This window comes from Toxoplasma gondii, chromosome VI (genome assembly GCF_000006565.2).
Source record: "Toxoplasma gondii ME49 chromosome VI, whole genome shotgun sequence".
NCBI classification, from domain to species: Eukaryota; Apicomplexa; class Conoidasida; order Eucoccidiorida; family Sarcocystidae; genus Toxoplasma; species Toxoplasma gondii.
The window spans coordinates 591,724-614,961 of NC_031473.1; the positions used below are offsets into that span (position 1 = coordinate 591,724).

A 23,238-nucleotide genomic window follows, 5' to 3' on the forward strand; every position below is an offset into this window, starting at 1 on the left:
TTGGACTTCCGCTCTAGCAGGAAAACCTGTCACTCGTACGCTTCTCGTGTTTTCTTTGGATCACTCTTTAAATGTGCATGTGCATAATAGACAAACGGTCGTGACTACGTTTGCGTACAACCATTTAGGTGCCAAGAGATATGGGTAGTACGCATGCGCTCTTGATTGAATTTGCTGACAGACGTCCCTGTGAATCAAGAGATACGGACATTCTTACACATGTGCATGTGAAAGTCGAGAGAGTTGCAAGCCAGTTGCGCCCGGTGTAGGGACACGAGACATGAGTGCGTGGTGACTCTTTTTCGGCGCATTCTCTTTAAGAGCTAGCTGCTTCCTCTAACTCGTGTTCCTTCAACTCTTGTTCATTATCCTGATGGAAACCGGCGACGTGGCGTCACATTTGAACACGTTTCTGTGTCGCAGCAATCGCGGACTTGTCTGTCTCGGCAACTGCTTTTCAACTAGTCACTTTCCTGGAGATCCTGAAGTCGCTTCTGTGCCTTTGAGTCTGTCAGACAAATGAAATCGCAGGGTCCTTCCCACGCCAAAGAGGAAACTCGCCAGTATCTCAAGAAAGGATACATGAAAAAAGAAAAACCGTGAAAAACTCCCGAGGCCTCAACGCGCCGGTAGACCATTTTCCCCAGGTCGTTTTTCAGCTGTAAAGAAATCCGTGTTTCTGGGAATTATCCCCAGAAGGCCACCATCCCACACACGTCTCAGAAAGGCAGTTTGAGGAGGAGATTTCTCCTTTGAAAATGCGACTCAGAGTCCAGAAACAAACGCCGAGATCTGACAGCCTGCTTTCTTCGACGACTCCTCTCACTACACTTGATACACACAGAAAGCCTTTAGGGCCGACAAACGACGCTTCTCCTTAAGCTCGCATATGAGCAGTCTCTTTCCCCCGCTGCAAAAACCTGTGTTTCCTAGACGAGCGCCTTCCACTCCTCCTTTAAATAATCCCTGACAACGTTTAAGCCTTCCCTTTCTGGAAATTCGGCCGAAACAGGAAATCGCTTAAAAGGAATTTCGTGAGCACGGGACGTCTTGCCAGGGGCGAACCGTCCGAGTCGCTCCATTCGGATTCACGGCCGTTGTCGCTTTTTTTGTCAAAACGTTCGATTTTTCCGAGCTCGTCTGTCTCCTGTCTCTGTCTCCTATATGGCCTCCTGGTCTCTGCTTTCGTCCTGCACACGAAGACACTTTCCTCGCTCTGTCTCGGCTCTTCTTGCTTCTCGGTCTCTGCAAGCGACGCCGCGAAGGCCAAAGCCTCCCTCGGTTCTAAAAGTTTCTCCGTGAGACCATCCGACTCGTCCCCTTGTCGGAATGGGCTCCACTTCCCCTTTGGTTCTTCAAACGCCGCGGCTACTTCACTGCCCTCTGTCTCTTTTTTCTCTCGTCCTTCTGCCTTTTTTTCATCAGCTGCCCTTTCGTCCCCGCGGCTGCGAATCTCCTTTTCAGGTGGCTTTCTTATTTTCTTACATGCATGCAAGGTCGAAGGCCCCTGCGGCTCAGCGTGATAGACTGGGAAAGCCACGACAGCACAGACAGGAGACCGCGGCTTCTTTGCCTTCCTTGGGTCCTTGGTAAGACTACACCTCCGTCCCTTTAACACCTGGAAACCTGGGTGTCTGTTTCCCCAGTCGCTCGCGTCCTTCTCGTCTTTCTCGCCTTCTCCAGGATCGCTTCGCGTTTCCCAGGCCTGCGTTCTCTCTTTCTCGCTCTCTGCGTTCTTCTCGGCCTCCAAGGTGTCACACCTGCCTTCAGCAGGAAATCCCGCAGCAGAGGGGAGACCGAGCGCGAACGAAAGCACACGACAAATTCGGCAGCGAAAATACTTCCACTGCAGATGCTGGACGAATTCACAGTCGTCACAGACACTCGCGAGCGCCGACGTTGCTTCGAGTTCTCTCTCGTTTCCCTGCTCGTCTAGCGGCGCGACTTCCCGACGCTCTTCTCGTTCTCTGCTCTCCTTTCTGCACATGCTCGCTTTGCACTCTCTGCTGTCAAATCCCCTCGACGCAGGACAACCGGAAGAGACACACTGAGGAGGTGAAGCAGCGGCAGTGGAGCGACAAAGAAGCCGTGAGAGCACCACATTTTCTGCGTTTGCGAGCGGTCCTTCAGTTGCGTCCCTGAACCCGGTGTATGTGCACTCCAGGTATCCTCTGCTGCCTCCAGCCAAGCGGCGCAGAAGCGAGAAAAGCGACGCACTGACATCCAAAGCATGTTTCGGTTTTTCTAGTCTCCTCTCTGAAACTCGGCCTTCGTCGCCGCATGCAGCCGCAGATCCAGGAAACAGAATCAGAAGGCGCCACGAGATGCCCGCCAGCCTCGACAGGCCGTACGCCGCGCGGACATGGGCTGTGTAGACACCGCAAAGCTCGCGGAGGGGACATATGTCGCCCCCACAAGTCCCAGCCTCTCCAGGCGGCGTTTTCGCGTCCTCTCGTCTTCCCGGATTCTCCCTTGCATCACTGCCGACGACAGAAACAGAGAGACAGCTTCGCGTCTTCGTGGCTTGTGCATCGCGGCTTCCGAGGTCGTCAGACGAACAGCAACTCAGCCTTGGACTCACTCGAAACGCTTGCCCTGAAGACGCGACGGCACCCGCGAGCGTGGAAAAAGAAGTCGGAGAAACGCAGAAATCCGACGAGGCGCGAGAAGGAAGTCTCCACACACATGAGCCACACAGACAAGAAAGAGACGCGACAGAGGACGACTCTGTCTCTCTTTCTGTTTCCTTCTCAAATGTCCGCCCTTCGCCTCTTCTCTCTCGAGTTCCTTCTTTGTCTTTTTCTCCTGTTCTCAGAAAACCGCGACTAACACAAGTATCTGCACTCGACCTGCTGCTGTGTAGTGACGAGGCCCCGAAGGCATTGTTCAACTCGACTCGGCTCATTTGTTTGTCTCCGCCTTTCTTCTCAAGACCAGGCCTCGTCGCCCCGGTTCTCCTGTCCCCATGCTCCATGTCGTCGAGAGTGGCGACACCGGTGACAGGCTGTCCGACCTGCGACCGCAAGAAAGAAGACAACTCCTCAAACTGTTCCTTCGCATGCAGACGGGGAAGACGCACGTTCGCCTCCCACCGCCCTGCATGAGAGAAGAAAGTCGGTCTGCTCGCAGGTTTCAGCCGCTCTTGAAAGAAAGCAGAAAGGATTCCCCGCGTCCCCGCCGTCAAGGAGGTGTATATACACTGCGCGCTCAGCAAGTTGGCGGCTCGGAAGGGATCGAGCGAGAGGCCTTCCATGACGAGCGCGATGGCACATGCAATCGAAATGTGCTCTCGCGTTTCTTCCTTGACTCCAACTTCGTCCGTTTCTTTCTGTTCCTTGGTCTTTTCCCGTCCACCTAAGCCTCCCTCGCTGCCGCATTCCCCGGGCTGTCCTGTCTCCTCTTCGTCGATTAGGAGAACGCGGCCACCGCAGGCGGCGGCTTCTCGAAGGAAATCGAAGAAGACAGGTAAAAACGCAGAGAACGCCTCGCCTTCGGAAAAGCAGCCGGCGTTTCCTCCGAGCCGACTCTCTTCTTCACTTTCCAGTCCTCGCGCATCAGCTGTCTCTTCTTTTTCCCTCTCGTCTTCTCTGCATGCAGCCCCGTCGCGCGACAGGCAGAATGCTGAGAAGGACAGCACGCGCCGCCAGCCAGCGACACTCGGTGGAAGCGTCGCAAAGCGCGCGGACCAACTCGGCCGGCTGCTCATGTTGCCCTCCCTCGCCTCGTTGACCCGGAGGTTTTCTCTCGCCTCCTCCGTCTCCCTGAGTTCCCGAAGAGCCATGCGAGAGGCGAACCAAGAGTCCAACGCGCAGGGTCGCTCCTGCGATTCGACGCCTTTCCGCGGAGGTTTTCGACAGTCCACGACGAAGGCGAAACGTGACAGAAAACGACTCAGCTGGGTCGCCTGCACAAGTCCACAGTTTCCTGGCACAAGCGAAGAGGCGTATGTTTGCCAGGAGACTCGGCCACCGGAAGACCGAGAAGACAGCGAGGGACAGGACCCCCCTGGAAGCATCCAAATCTCGACGTCTCGGAGGACTCTCAGCAGGCTCGCACATCGTCCAGGTGCAGCGTAGGTAGGGCGGAAGTCCGGGACAGCGGACAGCGGGGAGCAACTCAAATCCTGTTCTGTCAACCAGTCTTCTGCCTCTAGTTTCGCGTCATTTTGAGTTTTGTGGTCTGTGTCGGAGGCACTGCGACTCTCAAGAGAGGAGAGCGTCGAGACCCTCCCGCGACCGAGACAGCAACGACTCCGGTCCGTCTTTCTTCTTTCCTGCTTGTTTCTGTCTCTGGAAAAGCGAACATCGTCGTCTCGAGTTTCTAGACTTCGCTGCTGCCGCGGATGCGACAAGTTGCCTGATGCATTTGGCTCAGCGAGCGCGCATCTACCTTCGCGGAGAAACTGTTGAGGCGACCTCTCCACCATGACCTTCGTTTCTCTTTCGCTCGTGGCTTCTGCTTCTCTCCCGCAAGTCTCCGTTTCTGCATGACGGGTGTCGCCCAACAGCGGCGGCTTCATTCCCAGATAAAAGAGACATTCGGAAGACTGATCCTTTGCTTCCCTGTCTCCTCTCAAGTCACAGCTTCTCTTCACAGCTGTTCCTTCGTCTTTGCTCCTGCAGTTTCCTCTGCAGTCTTCCGCGCTCCTGGATCCACGAAAGTCTGCCGTCCTCGATTCGACCACCGCGAGCAGAAGCGCGTCCACGAGAGCGACGACGTCGCTGGCGGAGGGGCGCCTGGCGGCCTCTCTGCGCAGGAGAAGATGGAGAAAGGGCAGGAGCATCGGATGGATGGCGTTCAAGAGCTCGCGCGAGGCGTCGTCGAAGAGCGGAAGGCGCCCAGAGAGTCGCAGGTAGAAACCAGGATTGCTGAAGAATAGGAACTGCCTAGTGACCAGCTCGAAGAACAGACAGCCCAGCGCCCAGATGTCGGCGGCCATGGCCAAGCTCGAGTTTCTTTCCGAGCCGGTTCGACGGCGCGAAGAGGGCAATCCCAAAGCTGGAACGATAGGTGAGACAGAGATGTCTTCGACCTGCTTCGCAGCGGCCACAGACGACGAAAAAGCTTCACACGAGGTGCTCGACTCCAAAGGAGAAGACAGCAGATGCAAAGGGCCTCGAGAGACACTTGAGGCGGCAGGCTGCTCCTTTTGCGCTGGCCTCTCGCCACTCGCCTCTGGCTCCCCGGAAAACCTCTGCGCCGCCTGCTCTCCGCGTGCAGTCTCAACATCTTTGGCGGCTTCTTCAAATTCTTCTTGGCATTCGTCCGAGTCCTCAGCCTGGAGGACGGTCACTTGAAGAAGCTCAGGGCTCTTGTTCACTTCCGTCCCCCTCGACCTCGTCTTCGGCTGCGCCGACTTCTTCGTCAGGACGCAGGCTTCCCCAAAGTCCGACAAAGCCACCCGCGGCATCAGCAGAACGCCGCTCGACAGCCGCACAGGCGCGAGAGCAGGAGACGCTTCGCGGGTTTCCTCGTCGGTCGGAGCAGGCCGTGAGGAGCGAGGCGTCTGTGTCGGAGACAGTGAAAGACGAGGGAAGAGTGCAGAGAACTCGTGAGTGTTGACGTCGCATGTGACGCATCGGCCGACCTCGTCTTCCCTCGACTCTTCGTCGCCGACCTTCGCCTGTGCATGCAAGGCGCCTCGGCTCCTCTCAGGCGCCGTCAGCTCCTTACTGCCGTCTCTTTGCTGGCCTCGACTCCAATCAGCTTCTTCCAGGCTTCTGCTGCGGCGCGCACACTGGAGGGGGACGGGAAGCGCAGTGGAGAAGTCGACGAGGACGTTGTCGCATTTCAAATCGCAGTGCAGGACGCCGCGTGCATGCAAGGTCGCGACGGCGCATGCAATTTGACGGAAAATCCCGAGCAGAAGCGGAAGCAGAGCTCGCTGGAACTCGACAGACTCCTCCTGGTCCACAGGTTCTGCCTCCCTCGGCTCTTCGTCTTTCTCTGGTTCCCCGGAGGACTGGAGGAGAGAGATCCAGGACTGAGAAGAAGCCTGCGCCCAGATGCCCCGGCGCCATTCCCCCAACGTCGACCCATACAGCTTCATGTTGATCGTGTAGGTGAGGAGTCCGTCGCATGCACAGAGGCCGAAATCAAACAACTCGGAGAGGAGCGGAGTCGCCAGGCGGAAGGCGTCCAAGCAGATCACCTCGTGGAAGATCGAACTGAAAATCAAGTGGCTCTAAGAAAAGCAAAAACCACTCCAAGGAAACAGATCATTTAAACACCGTTGCATATGCACAAATGCACATATATATATATATATATACATACACACACACATTCATGTACATACATATATATATATATATATATATGTATATATACATACACATTGATATACATACACACATATATATATATATATATATATATAGGTTTGTATGTAAATGTATATGCATTTGAAGAGCATCCTCAGGTATCCTTCGTTCTCGACATCAGAAGACTTTTATGTGACTCTTTGGCGCAGAGAAGCGAGGCGCTGGATGAAGCAAATTGGCCGGGAATGGCAGAACGTACTTTCTCATCAATAGGAGCAGAAACGCGCTTGACCGCGACGAACGGAATCTCAGGAAAGACCGTCGCACATTTCGACACACTGCCATACATTCCTGAAAAGACAAAAAGCCGCATTTCCGACAATAAACAAATACGTGTATAATATATATATATATGAATAGGTGGGCATGTGTAGAGACATGAGTATATGCATATGTGTAGACGTATTCGTACAGAAATAAACCTATACATGCATATATCGACGCATGTTCAGCGCTTCTCTCCTACAGAGCCTGCGACTTTTCTTTCTAACTTAAAAGAGACAGGCGGGACCGAGCAACAGCAGAACCAGGATGCTTATGCAAGAGGCGCATGTAAGATTGGGAAAGGGAGAGCATCCACTCGTGAAGCCGTCACTCGTCCACGCTTCGTGTTCGATTGTCTTTGTCACTAGACGGAAGGAGCGCGGCGAACCTGTTCCTATTTTCGACTCCTGAGTCGCAGGCATGTGAAGAAAGAGTCCCGCATGTAGAAGCTTGAGGAGACGACAGCCGGGGAGACCTAGGTGGCGTTGAGTAAAACAGACCAGGAGGCGAAGGAATTCTTTACGAGTCGCTTCTTCTCTCTCTTCTCGCTCTTCCTTTTCTCGCGCGTTTCTGCCTTTATCGGAAGAACAGTGCAAGCTCCATGGAGAAGGCATCGCGTCTCGCAACGGTGTCCGTACAGTCGATCTCCGACACACAGCTCTCCTCTCCTCTCTTCTGCGCTTCGTGCTCTTCTCTCCCTGCATGTTCTGTTCCCTGCCCCGCCTCGGATGTCTCTCTCCCGCATCTGTCTTCTGGCCTCGTCGCTCGCTTGACATAGCGGAGAGAATGCCTGCTTGTCGTGAGGAAGAGGAGAAGGAAAGGTGATGCTGGAGCAGAGGAAGGACATGCGCGAATCCCAGTGTATATCCACCTGGAGTGCCTCGTCCAGGAGAGCAGAGCGTTGAGCCCAACGAACGCGAGGGAGAAACTGAAGGGAAAAGTAAACTTCTCGCCGAGTGGAAATGCGCCGTCTCGTCTCCATTGCTTCTTTCCTGCTCTTCCTCCTTCCTGGCCTCTTCCTTCTCTTCCTTCCTCTCATGCTTCCTTCCGCCTTCTGTGCTTCCTCTGTTTCGCTCGTTTTGGCAAGAGAAACCTTGAGTCCTCGCGCCCTCTCCTCGCCGGTCTTCTTCTCGCCTTGTTGGGCCGTCGAGTCCCGTCTCGCTCCCCTTCACATCCACGTCTTTGTCACAACATCTCTCTGCGGATGGAGACACAGGAAGACTTCCGGCTTCTCGTCTTGATGTCAGAGACGGAGGAGCAACAGACAAGACGCTGTCGGCCTGAGAGACGAGAGAGCCGTACGGGCGGGATGAAGGCGGAGACATAAGTGCGTCTAGGCCCTCGCTGCCGTCGAAATCGGAGAGCAAGCCTCGCTTGTCTTGAATCAGAAGCGAGACAAACAGAACAACCGCTGCTGCATGCAGAGGCGCCTCGCGACACAGCGTCTGCTCGCTCTGCGCCGCCAACGCACCCGCGATCAGGTTCTCGAGAGAAGGTCCCTCGAGGTCGCCGGGCGGTGCTTGTGGAGCCTCGCCTCGGTGTCTGTCAGTGTTCGCAGAGACGAGACTGGGCGAAGAGGAGACGAGAGACAGTTCTCCAAAAAGCAGAGACGAGGCGAACGCAGAGGCCGAGAGACAGAAGACAGACAAGTCAGGCGGTCGCGTGGAGGCGTCGGAACACTCGTGTGACTCACGCGAGTAAAACCGATTGCCACAACGGGGATGCTTGCAGGAGAATGATGAGGCCCTGCAGGGACGCCGCGGGGTTCTCGGTGTCCAGATTCCTCCTCCACCTCTTTCTCCTTTGACCCTCTTTCTCTTGTCTCGTTCACAAGTGTGACCTTCCTTTTCTTCTCTCGTTTCTCCTTCCCTCTCTTCTGTACGTCCCTCAATTTCTTCTTTCTCCTCGCGAGGCAACAAGAGCTTCTGGGCCTCTCGCCAGACGACGAGGAGCCCTGGCGCGACCCGCGAAGCGATGGAGGCGAGGCCTGGAGCAACGGGGAAGAGCAGAGGCGGGAGGAGAGAGACCGAGGGCGACTCGGCTTTCTTCTCCTGCTCGTGAAAACCTTTGCCTTCCTGCGTGGATGCCCAGACAACGAGAGTTGGCGTTGGGGTGGCCATGTCAAAGGTCGAAGGAAAGTTTCTCCGCTCCGCATTCTGCTCCTCTTTCACCGCCGCCTTTCTCTCGCTTTCGGCGCCCGCGTCTGGGGGGCGGGAGGCCCCTCTCTCCCACTCGCCTTCGCTGCCGACTTGGCGCTTCGCTTCTGGAAGAAAAAAGTCTCTCACCTTCCCTCCACCAGCGGAGGCGTCCTTCACCGAAGCAACAAAGGACGCAGAGGACGAAGAAAAAGACGAAGAATGAGAGGAGGAAGGAAGATCTTTCTCAGGAGCGGATGTCTCCTGCTTTTCCAGACGTTGTTGTCCGTGAATACGAGGAGTGACGAGAGCAGCCAAGAGACAAAGTTTCTCATACGCTCGCGGCTGCCAGGAGAAGACACGATGCGTGGAGGGTCCGCAGCCTCTGGCCATAGAGCGAGGCGAACACAAAAGTTTGACGGACGCAGAAGAGGACACCGCAGAGGCCAGGGGCAAAGGAACGCACGAACCACGCACTCCTGCGGCGCCAGGAAGCAAAGCAGGAGACCGGTTACAAGTTGCCTGACGAGCGCTCTGCCTCCGCCTCGGAAGCAGTCCAAATGTCGCAAAGACACTCTTCTGGGGAGCCCCAGAGGTCTCTGAAAAAGCCAACGGAGGCCCTGGAGGTGAACCTGCAGGCCGACTTGTCTCTGGAAAAGGAGGCCGACATTCGGCGGAGGCGGAACTGAGAAAGGGATCCTCCCCACATTTGAACATCGCATGCAGTTCGCGTTCTCCGGAAGAAGCCTGTCGCTCTCTTTCTATCTCCTCTTCCTTCTCCTCTGCTCCGTTAGGAACGCACGTCGTTGCCATCGGCCAAGTGTCTCCGACGTGGAGACACCGGCGCGGAGACGTAGTCGGAAGAGACAACTGCGGGGGTGGAGCCGGCCCAGGGGGTGTGGTGTTCAGAGCAGTTTTCCCCGTCGCGTCGCAAACAGAACAGGCGAAAGTAGGCGTTGAAGCCTTCAGCGGAGGCGAACGGCGGTGAGACGTCTCCGCCAGTTCCTGCGCGTCTTCTTCCTCATCTCCATTCTCTCCTTTCCTTGCGTTCACCTCCTGGTCGTGCTCTAACGCCGCTTCTTCGCCTCGTTTCCCTTCCCCCACTCGACGGTGAGTTCGCTCCTTCGGTCCCTCTGTGTGGTTGCCTTTGTCGACTCCCTCGTCTGCTGTCTCTTTCTCCACGCGCTCTGCTCCAGGCGAGTGTCTGGCGCCCTCAGAACGTCTGCGAGGCCTCCACCACCAGCCTGCTTCCTCGGCTTCGGCGGGTCTCTCGCGCCCCACAGAAGGCGGCCTTCTGCACAAGACCGAGGCTGTGGTGTCTTCGTCGTCTCTCACAAGCGAGAGACAGTCGGAGAAGAGTCTCCGGCGACGACAGGGCCGCGCATGCGTCGACGATGCGAAGGCGTCCGAAGCCCCGGCGAAGCGGCGAACACATCGAGGCGAAAAAACCCCGCCGGCGTTCTGGTAGTTCATGGAAAGCGCAGAAAGGGCAAAAGAGGGTGGGAAAGAAGATGAGAAAGAAGGCGACGCAGAAGCAGGACGTTTCATGAACGACCAGAGCTGCGGCGGATAGACTTTCGGTAGAGAACTCTCATGCATGGTGACAGCGGGGGCCTTCGGCACTCCACACATGTGCCTGGAGAACGAGGAAGGAGGTGCCATCTCAGAGTCCCGCGCCACAACCGGGCTCTCCGAAACTGGGGACTGCGGCGCATACTCCGAAGGGCAAGAAGAAGAAGCGTCAAGCGGCAAAGCCTCATCGAAGCCTTGGGCCGCTTTTCCCGGTCGCGTTCTCTCTCTGTCTCCTGCGGCGCGCACCTGTCTCCGCGAGGAGACCCCGAGCCCTGCAGCGACCTGCGTGGGTCCGAGGAAGTCGACGGGCGACGCCGAGGCAGACCCAAGGCTGCTGCCAGCCAGATAAACAGATGCAGACACAGAGGGAGACGCGAGTGTGTCGCTTCTTTTCGGAGGTTCCACAGCGTCGACTGAGGTTTCACTACGCGCCGTTTCGAGTTTGGAAAAGACAGGCTTCTCGCGAGAGTCCCGCGGGGGAGGCTCACGCCGTGTCGACCCCTGGGCCGCCGCCTTCCCGAAGCCTCTCGCTTCCGACTTGCCGCAGCCAGGCAACTCTTCTTTCTCACTGTCCAGGTATCCTCGCCTCTGACTGCCTCCGCGTTCGCTTTCGCTGTCTCCCCTTCGTTCTCGACTTCGTTGCCTCCAGGCGTCCGTGTCTCCATCTGCGTCTCCAGTTGGCTCTTCCTCGGGTCTCTGCTCTGTGTCACTCTGTGTTCCTGTCTCCTCCAAATCGTGTGTGGACCTGAGAGACGCACATCTTCGCCCTTCCGCGACTCTCTCCGAAAGTTCTCCCTGCGTCTCGGCTTCACCGCCGCCTTGCTGGTCTCCTCGCTCGTCCTGGCCTTCGCCAAGCGAGGCCTCGCCGCCTCGGGCAGCTCGTCGAGGAGCGCCCTCGCCCGGCGCCTCTGCAGCCTGTCTCCTCGAGCCGGTGCGGCGACCCAAACGCGAAGAGACACTTGGCCTCAAGTGGCTGGAGACGCGCGCCCCAGTGGCGGGCCTCGACGAGGGTCCGTAGCTGAGCATGCCGGCCTCTGACGGAGGCTGCTGCAGGTCCTGCAGAGACAAGAGACGAGAGAGGGTGATTTCGTTCTGCTGCAGTCGTCGCTGCCGAGACTAAGGCGAGAAGCAAGTGAGGTGGGGACATGCAAAATTGAGCCTCAAAACGGGTCGGAAGAAAACGGAGAGTGCCCGCAATGAACGGTTTACTAAACGTGATTGAAGGCGACTCTCACACACCGGACGTGACTGGACGGGAAGCAAGGCTAGGCAGAAGGTCCCACAGGAAGAAACGCAAGAGACTAAATGTCCATGAACGAGACAGGAGAAGTCAGAAAATCAGGTTTTCAGAGAACAGATGCTGCTGCGAGGTGTTTACAGTCTGCCTCGGGGAAGCAAGACGAAGAACGCCGACAGGAGCGGAGACAGGTTCCTCTTTTCCTCTTTCGACAGAGGGTACCGAGGCGCAGACAAACCTGAATCCGAAATTCAACCTTCCATCTGAAAGCCCCCGATAAAGCAGTTACACCCGAAAGTCTTTTGTCCGCTCCACGTACCCGATACGACGCAGGAGGCGGGAGGGCGTCGAGACGCAAAGGGGGAATGAAAGGCCTCACGGGACGACCGGAAGGAAGTCCTCCCCCATACTCGCGTCTCGGAGACAGTAGTGGAGACGAGGAGGCGAGACGGCGTTTGTCTTTTTTTCGAGGTTGGTCTTTGCGCCGTGGTGCTTTTAGCCTCGCGTCGCTGGAGAGAGACTGTCTCCCTTCTCCCTCGTCCGCTGCCTCGTCTCGCTGCTTCTGTTTGTCCCTGCGCCGTTCCTTCTTGTCTTTCGTTCCGCGTCGGCGGTGTGTCTTTGGCCTTCTTGGTTCGCCCTTCGCCTCCTGCGGATGATCTGCTTTCCGCGTCGTGTCTCCAACGCTGGTCTCCGTCGCGCCGAGACGGCTGCCACCAGCCTTTCCGGGGTCTCCGGTCGCAGGCGCCCAACTCGCGATGCGTCTGGGCGTCTCTGGAGCTCGACGAGACCGCGCCATAGCGAGGAGAGACAACGGCGACACGGTCGAGGATCGAACCGCGCCCAGGGGAGTCTCCGCCCGTGAAGGAGGAGCCTCGGCACTGCCGCTGAAACAGGCGCTGGGGGAGGGAGGAAGGGGGAGGATGGAGTCTGCAGGAGGGTGTTGAGGCGAGAGAAAAGGAGACGCCTGCGACGATGGAGAAGTTAACCGAGAACCACAGAGAGAAGAAGCAGAAGACTCTAGCCGACTACTCTTCGCACCTGCAGAGCGCTGCAGGCAGCTCGCACTCGAGGCCGACGAAGAGACAGAGGAGAGCGGCGAGAGCGAGAGAGTCAAAGACGGGGGAGAACGAGAGACGACCGAGGAAGAAGAGTCCAAAGAGGAAGAAACCGAATGAGAAGAAGTGGAAGAAAAACACGAAGAGTAAGAACAGGAAGAAGAGGTCTCCGAGCACTTGGACGGGTCCGAAGAATCCTCCGGTGGCGAACGAGACCCAGGCACTTCTGACAACGAGTACCATTGCCTTGGCTTTCGGTGCAGGAAGTCCTCAGTGCCTGGCGCTGAGATGCCGTCTCCCTCATCTCTCGAAAATGCCCCGTCGCTTCCGAACGTCGACAGGTGGAGGTTTGTCTCCGCGATGTTTCCCTTGTCTCTCCAACTGTCTCCCTCGTCGCCGCCATGTCTTCCGCGTCCTCCGCGTTGTTCGGCTGCTTCTCTGCCGCCCTTTTCTCCCTCGCGCCCGGACTCCTCCACCGACTTGCTTCTCTCCAGATTGCTCCGCCATTCCTTCTCCTCCCTTCTCCTCTCTGCATCCCTTCTGTCGAGGCAAGGAGACCGTGGCTCCGAATCTCGCGGCTGCCCGGGAGTCTCTCTGCGCCGCCCTCCGCCAACGTCCAGAGGCCGCGCGGCCATGCCGGAGGGCCCTCTGGTAGACGCGCCAGGCGACGCTTCAGAACGCGACAGAAGATGCACGGAGAGAAAATCAAACACGCGAAACTGCTGCAGGCTGAAAGAAAAAACACAAACAGTTCAGCTCCACTCCAACTGAAATACAAACAAAAACGAACTACACACATATATGCAAATTTGTATACATATACATATACATATATATATATATATCTAAAGTATATATAACTCAATACAAAAGAGAGAGTTCCTAACAGCAGCCAAATGCATCTACATATGCATATGTGTGTGTGTAGGAATACTGGTGCAGGTAAGTGGATTCCTGTATGCAGACTGTATATGTAGAATCAGTTGTTTTTGTTGCTGTTTTCATTTCCTTAAGATTTATTTCGTTTTTCGTCCAGGAGTGGCATTTATTGTCCTTGAGCAAATGAGAACTTTCCTTCTTGGTCGAGAGCGCGGTTCCACGCAGCCCGAAGCCTGACCGCGTCCTCACCGAGTCATCGCGGCCTCCGAGCGTCGCGCAGCGACTTGGACCAGCGCGTGGAGGTGAAACTCGCAGAGAAGAAAAAGGATTTTTTGCTTCGCCTCAGCGTCTCCCGTGCAAGTTTCTGTCTTATCAGACAGGCCTCTGAGGGACTGGTTGGAGGCGAAGGGCGAACAATAGGCGAGGAGAAAATGGAAGTAATGGAGGTCGACGAAGGCGGAGAGCGACGCCCCGGAGAAGCGTACAAGGGAGTGAGGAAGAGACAAAAGGCCTTGCTCGGCGTCGAGAAGCTGAAAAAGAAGAGCAGCGAGTCTCCTTTCTGTTTGTCGATCTTGCGACCTCGAATCGCACCAAAACGAGGCAGAGCTCAACTCTCTCGTCCGATCCCCCTCTCCGCCCTCCTCTCTCACCGCTTCCAAATCGTCCAGGTTTCGCTCGTGTTCTCTTCCAGAACTCTGTCGCCTCAAGTGATAGGTTCCGGCGCCTGTTAAATCGCTCGTCTGTGTCTCCGCCATTGCAGAGGAATTCGGAAAAGTTTCGCCTTCTCTGACGAAGGCCGTGAAGCACGCGGCGCTCCCCTCTGGCGGCAGCGGGAGCGCATCTGGTCTCCGGTTGCTACCGGCGCCAAGTTGACTTGTACATACTGAGGGTGGAGACATGCCCAGCAACTCCTGAGAGGCTCGCGAAGACGGCGGAGACAAAGAAAGAGGCGGGGAGGACCGGGGAGAAGAGAGGGAAGAAAGGCTTTTCGACGCATGTGCTGGAGACGGCGGCGAAGGCGACTGTCCAGCCTCGCAACTGAGGGAAGAGCGAGAGTCAGCAGAGAGAGCGACGCGTGGAGAGGAGAGAGAAGGGGATGGAACATTGCCCTGAACACTTGCGTTTCCTGAAGCGTCAGAGAGGGGAAACGCTGCCCGCGCTCGTCGGCGAGTCTCCTCTTCTTTCTGGGGGCGGAGCGGACGGGAGAAAGACGCCAGGAGACACGCGTGGAGGACGGGGAGAAGGCGGTGAAGGACTCCAGAGGGCGGCGAGAAAAAAAAGCCAAGCCAGGCGACGAGTGCAGGGGTCGCACAGTCCCGCAGGCTGCACAGGAAAGACGCAAACGGAGACAGAAACGTAGAAGGAAGAGAGAAACAGAGGAGAGGAAGGACGAACGCGAGAAACGGTGGGGAGAGAAGAGAGAATGAGAGAAGAGCTCACAGACAGGGAGAAATGACAGAAGCAGAAAGACTGAGAAGAAGCAACAAGAGGACAGCGAGCAAGAAGGAAAGAATGAGCGTTAGAGAGGACGAGAGAAGAAAGCAACACGAAAAGGAGGGAAAAGGAGGTAAGAGAGAAAGCGACAAAGTAAATCGCGGGAGAAAGAGGTGAGGAGAAGTCGAGAGTCCGCCGGCGTCCAAAAAGCCTCCAGTGTTGGAGAGCACCCAGAAGGCCGCAGCGAGAAACGAAAGCGACGAATGGCGACAACAACGACGAGACAGAGGTGGAGCACACGAGCGACAAGAGAGAAACAAAGTTACAACAACGTTGGGTACCAGAGAAAGGCAACATCACGTCAGTCCCTTACTACGCTTGATCGCGGTCCACCGAGGGAGACCAGAAAGAACGACGCTCGCTTCCTAGACACCGAAGAGAGCGTTTGTCACCCAAATCGTCTGCTTCTTCCACTCCATGTGCTTCAGTTCCACTTTCTTCGGAGAATTCCTCATCGTCGGTTTCTTCTGTACTTCCTTTTCTGCTTTCGCTTCCTGTTTCGTCGGCGTTAGGGTCTTGGCGTTTCGCATGTTCTTCGAAATCCATGTCTCCTCCATCTGGTGAAGGGGAAGACCAAGGTGTCTCCGTCCCTGTCTCCGCCCGCCTCTCGCTCTTTCCGCGCAGTGACTCTCGCCGTCTGAGAAACGCGGCCCGGCCGGCATCCCTACACGCGTCCCTGAGAGAAAGGTTCGGTGTCTCCGAAGCTGAAGAAGCGGCCCGCACAGGCGCCTGCTGCCGTTCCGTTCCTGGTGGTTTTTGCGGCTCTCTCTCCGCGTCTCCGTCGCCTTCTCTCGCCGAGTCGAGAACGAACTGTCCATGGCCATTCTTGCGGTCACAGGCGGCGGCGAGCCACGCAGTGAGGGCCGCGACGAACTCGATGGAGGCGCCCTGGGCCCGGGAGAGGCCGGCAAGGAAGCAGCGAGGAGCGCGTCCTGGCGGAGAAGCCCGGAGCCTCGGAGAGAGGAGGCCCAGGGGCGGCTCAGGGCAGGACCGAGTCGATGAAGACGGTGAAGAGGACGGAAATTGGCTGTCTGTTCTTCTCGACTCGTCGAAAGGCAGCGAGAGCCTCACGAGGGAAGGCTGGAGAAGGAGGGAGATGAGAGAGGCGAGAGCGTCCTTCTTCGGCCCGCCTTGAATCTCATGTTCTCTGCCTCCTCGCAGTTCTTCACGCTTCCGGTCGCCTTCCTCTCCCAACTCGAGAGAGACGCCACTCATCTCGTTCTCCAGTTGCTCGCGCGAAGATGAAAGACCGCAAAGCTTCGAGTCGAAACCCTCATGGCGCTGCTGACCTTCCGTCCCTATACCCCAGTTACAAAACCGTCGAGCATCGTTTCCTTCGTTCTCGGCGTTCACAAACTCTCCCACCGCTCTTCTCCCTTCTCGCCCCTCTCCTCTCTCCCCCGTCCTTTCTTTTTCTCTCTCCTCCTGGCTTCGTCCTTCGCTTCCTTCCCTTGTTCTTGCTCCTACTCCGTTCGCCGGACCTCTCTGGGGCTTTAAGTTCCTCGCACCGGGAGGGAGCTGCGGGGAGACCGCGCCGCGCCGCCGAGCAGAGGCGACAGGAGACAGGAGGGAACGTACAGTTTCCTTTTTTCGCCTTGAGTGCGAGCGTCGCGACGCTGATGAAGACACAAAAGCCGAAGGACCCCGACAGTTAGGGGAACGCGGGGACGGAGAGACAGGGAGGAGATCGAAGAGTCGAAGAAGGCGAAACGCAAGAAACACGTAGCAGGGCGAGGAAGAGAGTGCACGAAGTAAACGTGACAAAAGAGAGAAAAAGGATGCCAGGAGAAGACAAGAAACCGGAAGAAAGGAGAACCTCCGGCAGCAAGTGCCTCCCGCCGGGTGCCCCTCTCCAGCTCCACGTCGAGGAAAAGGGAGGGGGAACGAGGATGAGGCATCCGCGACAGAAGGGGAGGAAAGACAGAGAGACTCAGAAGGCGAACAGCAAGGAGAGCAAGAGGAAGGAATGCACGATGAAGAACAAAGAGAGGAAGAGGAACAAGAGGACGAAGAACAAGAAGAGGCAGGACGAGAGAAGAAAGAAAGAGAGGGGCTACATCCGAAAAGAAGATCGGAAATGCTCGCGAAAGAGGGTCCCAAAAGGCGGACGATGGAGGCGGCAGTGTGAGGCGATTCGCCACAGAGTTGGAGGTACTGTGAGGTGAGATGAAGAAGGTGGGCGAGAGAAGAGAGATGAAAAAGGAGAACATCGGCATCTCTGCAATCGCCTTCACGCGCGGTGTGGCCTCTCGTTTCTCCCTGCTCGGCAGCTGAGGCGTCGGGGCTCTGAGAAGCGCAGCCTTTTGCCTCTCGCACATCCCCGGAAGAAGAGAAATTTGAAGGCCAGCGACGAGACTCGAATGAGCTAGGCGCCGGCGAGCAACCTGACGGACCGCGTCTACACCACTGTCCCCTCCGCATGGTCTTCAGGTGCCTCCTGAGTTCGCTTCTTACTGTGATAAGAAAAGCATCACACCTACCATCGTCATCATCTGCATCTTGGCTGCTTTCTTTTGTTACTCCGTCGCCTAACCTTTTTCCTCGAGTTCCCTCCCAGCCCCCCTGCCTTCCTCTCTCGTCGCAAACTGCATCACCTGCCTCAAACCTTTCAAGGTGTTCAGCGCGTCTGTTCGTTCCCCTTCCTTCAAAGTCGGACGCGTTTTTCTGTCTCTCTGTCTCTTTTGCAGTGAACTTCACGAGTCGCTGCAAGCGCAGAGAAGCCACTGCAGGCTGGGAGAAGACAGCGCGAAGCTGGATGTGCAGAGACACCCATCGCCAGACGCATCGCTTCATTTCTGTGTCAAGCCCACGAAGAGCCCGGCTCTGGTGTTTGACTCCTGAAGTGAGTAAAGATCCACACAGTGCATGCGACCTCTCTGGCCCTGCTTCTCTCTCGCCTGCTCCCGGTCTACAGTCGGGAGAGACCCGCCGCGGACGCGCCGCTGGCTGTGGGGAACGAAGTGCCTCCGCCGAGGAAAGCGGCGCAGTGGGGACGCCCGGGGCAGAAAGAGGTCCCAGAGGCCCAGACGGCGACCGAGAAGTCACGAGAGAAGAATGCAGACCCGGTCGGACAGGCGGGGAAGAACGAGAGGAAGAAGGAGGAGTTCGTGAGAGGGCCGGAAACGGAAGAAGGACATGCGTGATTTGCGAGGCGACTTCAGCTGTCCAGACAGTTGGGAGCAACACATTCTCTTTCTCGAGGAATCCCTCTTGTCCCTGCGCATGCACTGTCGCCTTGTTTTGAAGTCGCGTTGCCCTTCGGAGAAACAGACAGACGGGGAAAACGACTTGTCTCAGTGAGACTGTCACCGAAGCAGAAACCGAAACGCGGCGTCCCCCCTTGGCTTCTTCGCACGAGCACCTGCCTGTCTTGTTCTGCTCGTTTCTCACAGCGGTCCCCTGTTCTAAGTCCCTTTCTGGAATTCCCTCGGCTTCGGTGCCCTCGAGCGTTGTTCCTCCACTGTCCCCGCGAGTCTCTTCTCCGGCCTCTGCTCCAGCTTCTGGTATCTCTGCATGCAGCTGCGGATCTGTTTGGAGAAGCTCGACCGCAAGAGCGATGGGGAGGGCCTGCTTCACCGCCTCCAGGAGCCCCAGCGTATCGCCGAGCTCTCGCGTCCGAGGAGACTCGGAGCCACCTCGGCTCTGCGGCTTGTGTCCCTCGTGAAGGAGACAGTGTCCAAACGTTCGGGGCTCTGAGGTTCTTGTTGGTGAGGCGCCGCACACAGGGGGGCTCCTGGGGCCTGAAGAAGCAAGCGAAGAAGAAGAAAGGCTCCGACCGGGAAGAACTGAAAGAACCTCAAGGGCAGAGACATAACGATACGAAATGTAGCAACACAAGATGTCCAAGGCGGCTATCACGGCTCGCTCAGTTGCCCATAACCTGTACAAGTCACTGAAAGGAGTCTCCGTTCCAGGGTTGTCTTCCCCGTCTCCGTCGTGAATATTCGCGCGGGTGTTGCTTTGTTCTTCTCCTCGCTTTCCGACTTGATGGGGAGAGGCTGACGGCGTCTCGCCCACTCTGCGCAGTGAAGTCCGTGCGGCCGAGGCCGGAGCGCAGAGCCGAGGAGACAACGTTCTTCGAAGCTTGTGGACCGCCGCTAGTTGGGCTCCAAGGAACGGGAAGACACGGGCCCGCGTGCCGGCGAGCAGGGCCTCAAGAAAGGTTTCCGACGTTCTGAGGCGACAAGCGGGAAGACATGAACACCCGGCGAAGCGAGACGAATTGCCTCCAATAATCAAAAAGGTCGAGCTGCAGCGCCACAGACGAACTCGTGAAGACCTCGAAACAGGACAGGGGACGCACCCCCAGACAGAAGGCAGAGGAACTGGCAGGGGTGAGCTAGGGAGGCGCGGGCGCGAAAGGGAAGACGGAAGACACAGAAGAAAACGCGAATGACTCCACGACGGGAAGACGCGACTCTCAGATTCGAGACGAAGTCTAGAGGCATGAAGGAATCCAGGGAGGAAACGAAGCAGAGAGATGCGCACCGCGTGCAATAATAACGGGTGCTTTAGGAACTGGATCGAACGCGAGTGGAGACGCCAAGAAGTAGACGAAAGACTCGAGAAGCAGGAGAACGTAAGAAACGAAAAAAGGTCTGGAGACTCACGTGAGCAGGAGAGGGAGAAGCGCCGCCGCCCTCCAGTTTGACGGATCGCGCCGAAGTCGGTGCAGCCAGCTCTCAAAGAAAAGCCTAGCGAAATAAACAAACATCGAGGAAACGTGTGACACGGAGGTCATGGGTTCCGACGAGAGAAACAAAGGTGCAAGCACAAGTGCCGACCTGATAACGTTTACCTTCGCTACGCTCTGCCCAGGCCAGAGATCTCGGATCAGATAAACAACTGATGTGAATGGCTAAGCGACGAGTCGAGCGCGCAGTGTGGACGCTCAAGACGGAGCGGTAGAGACGTCAGACGCGGAGGGCGGAGAGCGCGGCGCCGTAGATGGAGAACGCAGAAAAAGGAAGCATACAAACCTGGATCGAAAGGGGTGTCTCCGTATTGGACGGATGAGGGAGACACCCGAGTAGAAAACACGAAGAGGGGAGGTGGAGACAGCAGAAGACTCGCTGACGTCGAGCTCAGAGCAAAGCAACCTACAGTGAGAGATGTCGCGGACTCCTCTGGACCATCAGTGTAAGGAGAAGCACGACGAGAAGATGCGCGACAGAGAATCCTTCATTGCCTTCTCTGTCTTCGCCTCTGAAGTCGAACGCGTCCTCCACGTTCGTCTCTTCGCCTTCCTCGACGTCTTCATCTGTCTCTTCTGCACTTTGTTTTTCCACCTGAGTCGCGGGCGGAGAGCGCAAGATCGCCAGATCGGTCAGGAGAAGGTCGGCCACCCATGAGAGAAGAGACAGAAACAACGCCCCCCCACCAGCCTCCCCAGAAGAAACCCTGGGGCCCCTAGAAGCGTCACTTGGGTCCCCACACTTGATCTCTCTCGAACAAGCAGACGAAAAAGTGGAAGAAGACGGAGAACACGGAGAAAAGAAGGAAGTCGAAGACGAGGAAGACGAAGGCGAGCAGAAGAAAAAAGCAGAGGAAGACGAATGACCGAAGGGAGAACCAGAGACGGACTCGGACGTCTCCCCTCGCGACCTCTGGCTCTCTTTCTCATTTGGTCTAAGATTCGACGGAGACTTTCGTCTCCTGGGCAGGCAGAGGGACGAGAAAAAAGCTAGAGAGCAGCGGAGCTCCTCCAACAACGCAGCGAGCGAGACGAGGAATGCGCGACATCCAGGCCACCCACCCAAGGCCTTCAGGGTCTCCTTTTCGACACAAAGAGATACACAAGACGCTTGTGAGGACAAAGGATCGGTTTCTTTCTCCCGACAACGGCTCGGACAAGAAGAATGGCCTCTCCATCCTGCGCCTGTCCGAAACTGCTCTTCCGAAGAAGAGCAGCTTACGCTATCAGGTGGCTCGTTTCTTCTCTTGCTGTGTCCACCGTCCAAGACCTCGTTTTGAACGAAATTCTTCTCGGCTGTGACCGTCTTCCCGGCTCCTGAGACCCGCGTGCTGTGCGCGCATGCAGGGAGGAGCTTTGCGGGAGCAGACACGGCGCCCTCTGTCTCCCGGAGGGGGGACGACTGCAGAGGATACACGCGAACAGACGCAGTCTCTCCTGGCGCAGAGCGGGGAGACGCAAACGAAGAAGCAGGTTCAGACAGGGGGCAAGAAGATGAACAAGACGTCGACGAAGAGGAAGAGGAACATGAGAAAGAGGCACAACCGGAGAAGGACGAAGAGGCCGAAGTCGAAGAACGAGACCCCGAAGAAAAGGGAAAAGCTGGAGAAGAAGAGGTACACGAAGTAGAAGTGAAGGACGAAGACGACGAAAGGCGGAGTTGAGAAATTACAAAGGGATCAGAGACAGTTTGACTTCTGGGACATCGGAGGCGGGCGCGAAGGTGAAGCCGCAACGGCCTGCCTGGGTCTGCTTCGGTGACAACAGGAACATCCCCATGTTTCCTTCTTGTCTCCAGCTCCCTCTCTTGGTCTCTTTTTCTCGCGGCGCTCCCAACTTGCCGTCCTTCTTGACAGCGCCCGAACAATGCGTCGCTCTCGTTTCTGCCTCTTGTGCTCACAGTTGCTTCTCCTCTACTTTCGTCTGCTTCTTCTTTCTCGGCCTTGTTACTTGCTGTGTGTCCACGGACATCTCTTTGGTGGTTGTTTGCCCGCCTGTGAGAAGTCAGCGCGAGCGATCCCTCTCTTCCGGCTTGTCTCTCCTCCGGAATGTTCGGGACATACAAGAGAACGAGAGGCCAGGAAGCTTCGTGCCTCCGCAAGAGCTTCTCGGCGTCAGCGTCGGAGAGGTGATACACGTAAAAGGAGTCGTCCGTGTTTTCTTTCTTCCACTTGAAAACGCTTTCTTCCTCTCCACAGTGAGGACCCGGTGGCGAGCGAGACGAGTCGCTCGGTCTCGCAGTGGGAGAACAAGAAAGGGGGAAAGAAACGACAGGAGAAGCGGCAGGCCGGGGGGGGAGAGAGCGGGCGGGATCGCACCGGATCACTGCTAAAGGAAGTCCGTGAGGATTGAAGTCGGGAGACGGAAGGAGAGGAAAAGAAGGACCCGCCTTTGAATCGCTCGCCCCCATAGTGGCTGGCGCCAAGCAGACGAGTGAGACAGAGCTGCGGAAGAGACTTAACGACGAAAGAGCGAGAATGGCGTCTCGACGGCAGGTCTGTGCTGGACAGCTACTAGAGCAGAGGGAGAAGCGGGCGATATCGAGGTCGCCGAAAGGCAGAAAAAACAATCTCCAGAAAGGAGGGATCGGGACCGAACACAAGAGAATCGAGTTTCAGACAACATCGGCGTAAGCTGTCTCGGGGAGAACCTGCCGGGTGAGAAGACAGCGGGGAAACGCGGAGCGTGGCGTCGGGGAGAAGCATTTAATGGAAGCCGGGGGCAACATTGTAGGCTTTTTTATGTCTAAAATGAAACTGAAAAAAAAGAGACCCAAGACGTCTCTCTCGTCTCAACTCTCCACGCTCGCTCAGACGCACACCGGAACAGCCCTCGCTGCAGCGGGAAACGCCTTTGTTTTTCGTTTCTTCGTGAGATTCAGGTAGTGGCATTTTCTCTAAAAATCCCGCTAGTCAGACAGATCCGCAATTGAAGCGACCGCTTCCTCGTGTGCACGCCACGCGACCAAAGGTAGAAGCGTAAAAACAATTCAGGCTGACGGCCGTTACACCGCCGCAGACTGTTTTCGGCGCCTTCTGCGGGTCGTCTGGAGAACTCCATGAGAAAAAAAGAAAAGAAAGAAAAAGCAAGAGGGGCAGACAGCAGACGCGGTCCTCGAGGTCGAGTCTGGGTCTCGCTCTCTCCACTTCCCAGCCACACACCCACGCATTGTCGATGTCTGGAGACTTTGCTCGACTTCCTCGATGCTCTCTGTCGCGGTTCTCGAGGAGTCCTCTTGAACGGTAGCGAATTAAACAAAGGGGCACCTTTTCTTCTGCCTTGTTCATTTTCGCGCGTTTCTGTCGTTTGCTCTGTGCCCTCTAACGAGCGAAGGGTTCTTTCTCGAAGGAGGAGCAGCAAGCGACGGGAGGGCACACAGCGTTTCACTGAGCTTCGAGAGCAGTAGAGAAATATGCACGAAGACATGATTGCTTTTGCCTTGGCTTTCCCGTCGGCTCTTTTTCTCGTCTGGGCTTTTCCTGCCCTACCTCTCAAGATTCGCGAGTTCGCAGTTCATGTGCCGCGTGACCTTCTAGCCAGGACTCTCCTTGAGCCCCAGAACTTCCGCCTTTTCTGAGGTTGTGGC

The 23,238-nt window shown here is 56.6% G+C and overlaps 1 protein-coding gene across 1 annotated transcript; it reads right to left on the reverse strand.

Annotated features, from left to right (window-relative positions):
• Positions 1-504: 504 nt before the first annotated feature.
• On the reverse strand, positions 505-23,209 carry TGME49_239885 (hypothetical protein). The gene is made up of 8 exons (XM_018780577.1): positions 20,063-23,209; positions 19,570-19,653; positions 15,273-19,133; positions 13,715-14,788; positions 11,851-13,315; positions 6,976-11,350; positions 6,523-6,614; positions 505-6,184 (listed from the first exon to the last, which is right to left on the reverse strand). The coding sequence occupies exons 1-8, from the start codon at positions 22,060-22,062 to the stop codon at positions 977-979; spliced, it is 18,159 nt and encodes a 6,052-aa protein (XP_018637665.1). The 5' UTR covers positions 22,063-23,209; the 3' UTR covers positions 505-976.
• Positions 23,210-23,238: the final 29 nt, after the last annotated feature.

Excerpts from the sequence above, each read along its gene's own strand:
- TGME49_239885 (XM_018780577.1), bottom strand. The coding sequence starts at position 22,062 with ATGGGGGCGAGCGATTCAAAGGCGGGTCCTTCTTTTCCTCTCCTTCCG. Across the intron at positions 14,789-15,272 it reads GTGGACCGCGATCAAGCGTA|CCTGCGGGACTGTGCGACCC; the intron begins GTAAGGGACTGA and ends TTTCCTGTGCAG. Across the intron at positions 11,351-11,850 it reads CGCCTCCTGCGTCGTATCGG|GACCTGCAGCAGCCTCCGTC; the intron begins GTACGTGGAGCG and ends TTGTCTCTGCAG.